Source organism: Phoenix dactylifera, chromosome 5 (assembly GCF_009389715.1).
Source record: "Phoenix dactylifera cultivar Barhee BC4 chromosome 5, palm_55x_up_171113_PBpolish2nd_filt_p, whole genome shotgun sequence".
Taxonomy (NCBI): Eukaryota; Viridiplantae; Streptophyta; class Magnoliopsida; order Arecales; family Arecaceae; genus Phoenix; species Phoenix dactylifera.
This window is the reverse complement of record NC_052396.1, coordinates 1675287-1681286: the sequence shown is the minus strand read 5'-3', so window position 1 is coordinate 1681286 and position 6000 is coordinate 1675287. Positions and strand designations below refer to the sequence as shown.

Below are 6000 nucleotides of genomic sequence, written 5' to 3'. Positions count from 1 at the left end.
GCCAAAAAGCACTTTCTGGCCCTCCAAAAGTACTTTTAGGTAAAAAAGAGTGTTTGGTAAAATTTTGGAAAAGCTGTTTCAGCTTTTGCGGGAAGCTGAAAACAGCTTTTTGGCAGAAGCTCCATTTTGGAGCTTTCCGAAAACGCTGTTTTCAGCTTTGTCGGGAAGCTGTATTTTTGACCAAAATACCCCCATTTAAAAGTTCATTTTTCCTCCCAAAAATCTCCATCCCACCGCCTCTTCCTCTCTCACCATCCCCCCTCTCTCTCTCTCTCCTTCTCTATCTCCTTCTCCTCAATGTCGCCGGCCCTCCTTTTTTTTTTTTTTTTTGTTTTGGGAGGCAGCCCGTGGCTGCCCAGCCACCCGTGGCCGTGCTCCCAAGCCATCGCTGCGACCCACCAGAACAAAAAAAGAGGAAGGAGCGGCCATGGCCGCCGCCTCCCCGGCAGGCGCCGCAGCCCGCCGTCCCGGCCCCCTCCCGAGGCCCCCCTCCCCCCGCGGCCCGCCGTCCCGGCCCCCTCCCGAGCCCCCCTCCCCTCGCGGTCGCCACAGCCGGCCGTCCCGGCCTCCTCCCGAGCCCCCCTCCCCCCGCGACCCGCCGTCCCGGCCCCCTCCCGAGCCCCCCTCCCCCCGCGGTCGCCACAGCCCGCCGTCCCGGCCTCCTCCCGCGGTCGCCGGGGCCCACCGTCCCACTCCCCTCCCGGGCCTCCTCCCGCGGCCGCCGCGACCCGGCCCTCTTCCGGCGCCACCGGCCTCGCGGGAGAAGAAAGGAGAAGAAGGAAAAGGAGGAAGGAAGGAGAAGAAGAGAAGAAAAAAGAAAGGGAAAGAAAAGAAGAAAAAGGAAAGAAAAAAAAGGAAAAAAAAGAAAAAAAAGAAAATAAATAAATAAATAAATATGTATATAAATAAAAGAATAAATAAATAAATAAATAAATAAAAATATTAGTAATTATTTAACTAATTTTTTCATCTAGCTAGAAAATTTGTTAGAGAAATAAATGGTCATCAAAGGAGTGAAAAATTAATTTATACTAATAATTATAATATTTTATACATTTATTATTGCATTATACTATAAATAAAATAAATATAATATTATGTTATGTTAAATAATTTAATATTATATCAAATTATTATCCTATAGTATACAATGTTATAGTACTATGTTATAATAATATAATATTATATTACATTAATATTAGACTATATCATATATTTATGTATTAATATATATTATATTTTATTATGCACTATTGTATAATACTACTAATGTCCTTTATGGTCATTTTGTCATACAAAAGTACTTTCTCAGTTTATTTACCAAACAAATGTTAAAGCGCCACAGCACTTTAGAAATGTAGTTACCAAACAGCAAACAGCTTTTTATAAAAGCTCTACTTCCAACAGCTCTACTTCGAACAGCTCTACTTCCAACAGCTCTATTGCCAACAGCTCCCCCAAACAGGGCCTTAACCAATCATCATGCGCAGGGGGTTTAAAACTCTGAAGGATTGGTCAAGTTTAACCTCTTACTTCCATTATCCTTCACTGTTGAGCATAATTGGTCATGAACCAGGATTATGGACGTACGCATGGTCGCAGCAGACGAAGTACCTTAGAGAACAGTCCATGCGATTGCAGACCCATTGATCAAGATCACCCGGAATGAACAGGTCGTGGCAGTCCACCAAGACCGTTAAGCTGAACAATGGAGAGTCTTCATAATAACCAGAGTTCTGCTGTTTTAAGCTCTGACGGGAGCATCATAATTTGATGGTTCTGATTGATAAGATTCAAAGCAAATCATTCTAGGAACGACTGAGGAAGACCATCCAACCACCTACTGAACCTATTATTACGGCACAACAGTTTTTTGGTAATCAGTTGTCCTCCTCAAGCTAGAAGCCTAGAATCGCCATAAGGGCTATCTTTATCCAAGACTGGCATTTATTTCGGAATCCTGGATGCAACCTTCTTTAATCTATTTTTAAATAATGGAAACAGGTGCCTAGGCTATAACAAAGATCAGTGCAAAATCTTTTCAAAAGATCCTAGTGAAACACACTGTTTTATATGAGACCTCGATAAAATGCCTAGCAAATATATCCCCAGGAGTGTATACCTGCATCTCCCCCGTTGCTGACGCCACTGGCTTCTTTAATAAAAATAGCATCTGCAGCTGGATCACATCTGAATGAGCTTCCACTAGAGCTTTAACTGAAACCTGCTTGTAGAACTAGCTTCCCGGGTTTCTTTTAAGAGTTTTTGTAGATTAATAAATGGAAAACGCCCTGTGAAAATTTTTGAAAAATGATAAAAGTTCCAAACATGTACATGCGGAAAAGGATGATATTCATTAATGTTTAGTAATCAAGTTTAATAATTGATTGAGGAAACAAAACATGTTTAGTAAACACATAGGAAGATTATACGCAAGTTTAGACAAACTCAAGAATCAAATAAATTATTGGCTTTTCAGGTGGTTGGATTTATGGCCGAGGATATAGAGGTGGGGTCAATTGAAAGAGGGGGAGACCCGGGAGGTCAAGTACAAACACGTTGGAATTTTTCATTTTTCTTGATAACCGATGTAGATAAAAATCATACGGGTGGAGATCATGGGCCACCACGCGCACACAATCGAAGGAGTGTGCGTATGCGAATTCTTCAAGACAAATCAAAACCAGGTTACATCACTTACACAATTTCTTTCCAGTGTAGTTTCTGTTTGAAGCACAACAAGGTATACATTGCTGCTGCAACAATAGTTCACAATGCAATATTTTTCCGTCACTTTCCAAGAGCAGAAGGGGAAAAACTATTTTCAAGATTCTCCTCCCCCATTGTGATTAGAACCCTCAGAATTCTCAGCCATTCGAAATTTACAAAGTTATAACATCGAAGACCTCCAGTCATGTAGTCCACAATATCATCAACGGCATCATCCTCTCTTCCTATTTATGTGCCACTTTTACCAATTCCAAATTTTTTTGTAGAACCGTGAGCTCTGATGAGGCACCAACAATGTGATCCGAAAAGATCCACCAAACCAACTCGCCACTTATTTTATCCTCATGAAACCTGAAACTTCAGTTAAGAATCCATGGAGATTCTTTCTGAATCTGTGGCGGTTTGGTCGGTCAAGTGATGAGGAGAGCTGGTTTGAGCTTGTGAGAGAATGAAACGCACTTGCAAGTCTCGTTTTCATAGCAGGATTTGCCTCTCTCTCCAGAAGTTCTTGCACCAGCCTCTACATAAGCATGAAAATCAGGCAAGTTATGAATATTACAGACATGCAGCCTCGTACTATAGATTTTGATAGGAATAAGAAACAAGGGTGCATATCCGTACTTTGACACTCAGTATCATTACTATTCAGTACAGCAAACTTTAACAATGTTTTCCACTTTATACCTATGGGTTTATTGGTCTACCTTGGCATACTTTAATCAAAGTTCTTATAATAGATATGCTCATATGCAGCCTCATTCTATAGATTTTGACCATAAAAAGAAACAAGCGGGTATATCAGTATCTTGATACTCACGTTATTTAGCATTCAATGCAGAAATTTATACAATTGTTTTCCAATTTATGCCAATGGGTTCATTGGTCTGCCTTAGTATACTGTAGTCAGTTCTTGCATCAGCCTCATGGAACATGAAAAACTGGCGACTTGGTGCCGTTCTACAGATTTTTTGACAGAAAAGAGAAATAATAGGCATATCAATACTTTGATACTCGATATCATTAGTACTCGGTAAAGCAATACATAGGAAAATTTCCCAATTTATACCCAATTCCAAAAACAGACGGTCAAGAAATCAATTTTGCCATAGCCAAGTTTGAGTTTAATGATTGGACTTGACCATAACATTAGATTAATTCAGCCAAGTTTGAGTTTAATGATATCATTACCGAGTAATACTTGCCATAGCCAAGTATTACTTGGTAAAGCAATACTTCTTCCATTCTCTTCTCACTGCCTAGCTGCTTCACCTCTCAGCCAATCTTTTATTTTACTCCTGCTCTAGCAGGGCATAGGCTGAAGTTTCTGGAAAACAGCAAACTTGTTCTGATCAGGCTTGATTTGTCGATGGAATTTTGATATGGATTCTTTGGAATTTCATTACTTGCTAGGCTTTTGCTCATTACTTTTTCATGGAACCTATCCTTGATTCATTCTTTTAGTTTTTTCTTTTTATTTTAATTTTCTTGGTACAGGGTCTTAACTGTTTGAATTCCTTTATTAGTCACTGTTTGGTTTCAACTCCCTTGTAGGGGATTCATTCTTTTAGTTTTTTTCTTTTTATTTTAATTTTCTTGGTACAGGGTCCTAACTGTTTGAATTCCTTTATTAGTCACTGTTTGGTTTCAACTCCCTTGCAGGGGCATTTGGCAAAATCCTGCCAGATCAGGTGGAATAGGGAAAGAGGGATAGCTTGCAGGGAAGAAAGTGAGGGAGCGAGGGGGTACACAAGATTCAAATAGGGACCTCCCGATGTCTTTCTTTTTGATCCATCGGGTAACGGGCCTTGACCCCCATGTTATCCACCTCCTGCTCTACCACCCCCTCCCTTTGTGCTCCCTCTCTGGCCGATCCTGCTAGATCCATCAGAAAGTTTCCAAACAGGCCGTAAGTGTTTAGTTTCCTATTATTACGCATTGAGTTACTATTCTCTTATAAATAACATTGGTGGGTTATCTTTTTTTCCCAAGATTGCACTGGGTAAGCCAAAATTCTAATAGCTAAAGAAATTCCTGCTCTTTTCTACATCCTGTCTTTCTAATCATATTTTTCCTGCTGAAATTTGTAATTTATGGTCTTCTTACTATGGCAACTGTGATTAAATAACATCAACATGATTTTTTGGGTACAAGTGCAAGACATGTCATAAAAAACTATTAATTAACTTCAACTAAATAACTAAAATGGTTGTCCATTTCTAAGAGACTATCAGCTTCCCATATTCTGGTTGGTAGATGCATTTGTTTTTGGTCTTAAACAGCAAGCCAATAACATTGATAGGTAACAATGCACTCTCAGAGAGAGAGAGAGAGAGAGAGAGAGAGAGAGAGAGAGAGAGAGAGAAAGCACCTGGTACAGATCATGCTCGCAGAGAAGTAACGGAAGCAAAGCATCTGCTGCAGAACCAGCAAGGTCCATTCTGTGAAAACAACACATTAACATGATCAAAAGTGTTAATTTGATAGAATCTACAAGTAGTGAAAACAAAGCTAGGATTGAGATATCTAATGATGAAAATGTGCACTTTCTCAATTCTAGCATGTAGCATGTTGTTTCTAAAGCAGTCGACATAAAGTCCTAACCTGAAATCTTCAAATAATAGCAACTGCAGAAGCAGCTTCAGGAAATGGCTCAAGATGCTGTCCTGCAGCTTCCCATTCGAACCATGAGAATCTGTGTTTTGTGCACCCAATCCTTCTTTGCCTGCATTTCTCTCGTTGTAGTGGTAGGAAGCGAGAGCATTTACTGCTCTCAGACACTTTTCAACAACATCAGTATCCTACAACAATACAGAGACGCAATTAACACCAGTGCATCCTGCAGTTATGTGCGACCACACAAGTAAAAATTACACAAACATTAACAAAAAAAAATACACATTTGAGTGTAGAGAAATTAGGTTCTATACATGCACCCCCAAAACCAACAATAATTACAAATCACTAGTTTGGCTATCTATATTTACACACAATTTTATTGCCTAGACTTACTAAAGAACTCTTAATAGCCAGATCTCTTTCTTCATGTTTACATGACGTCATAAGTCAAATATTCAGTTTACAAAGAGCATTTGAAGCACCAAACATGTGCGAGCTCAGATAGTCAGTTTACAAAGTGGAGCCTGGCAATTCATTGGTGATTGAGGGGAATCCAATTTTTTTTTTTTAGAAAAAAAAGATACGGCTTTGAGCAAGGATATCTGGTTCAAGGGCAATCGTACTTCATGGATGCTTGTGATCCCATCAACTGAT

The 6000-nt window shown here is 40.0% G+C and overlaps 1 protein-coding gene across 1 annotated transcript in view; it reads right to left on the bottom strand.

The window, feature by feature from the left end:
* Positions 1-2621: 2621 nt before the first annotated feature.
* The window catches only part of LOC103703936 (exportin-4), a 31319-nt gene continuing 27940 nt past the window's right edge, over positions 2622-6000 (bottom strand). The window contains exons 30-32 of the mRNA XM_008787014.4: positions 5332-5528; positions 5099-5168; positions 2622-3250 (exon numbers count right to left, since the gene is read on the bottom strand). Coding sequence (XP_008785236.2) covers positions 3062-3250; positions 5099-5168; positions 5332-5528 — 456 coding nt within the window. The 3' untranslated portion in view covers positions 2622-3061. The remainder of the gene's footprint in view (positions 3251-5098; positions 5169-5331; positions 5529-6000) is intronic.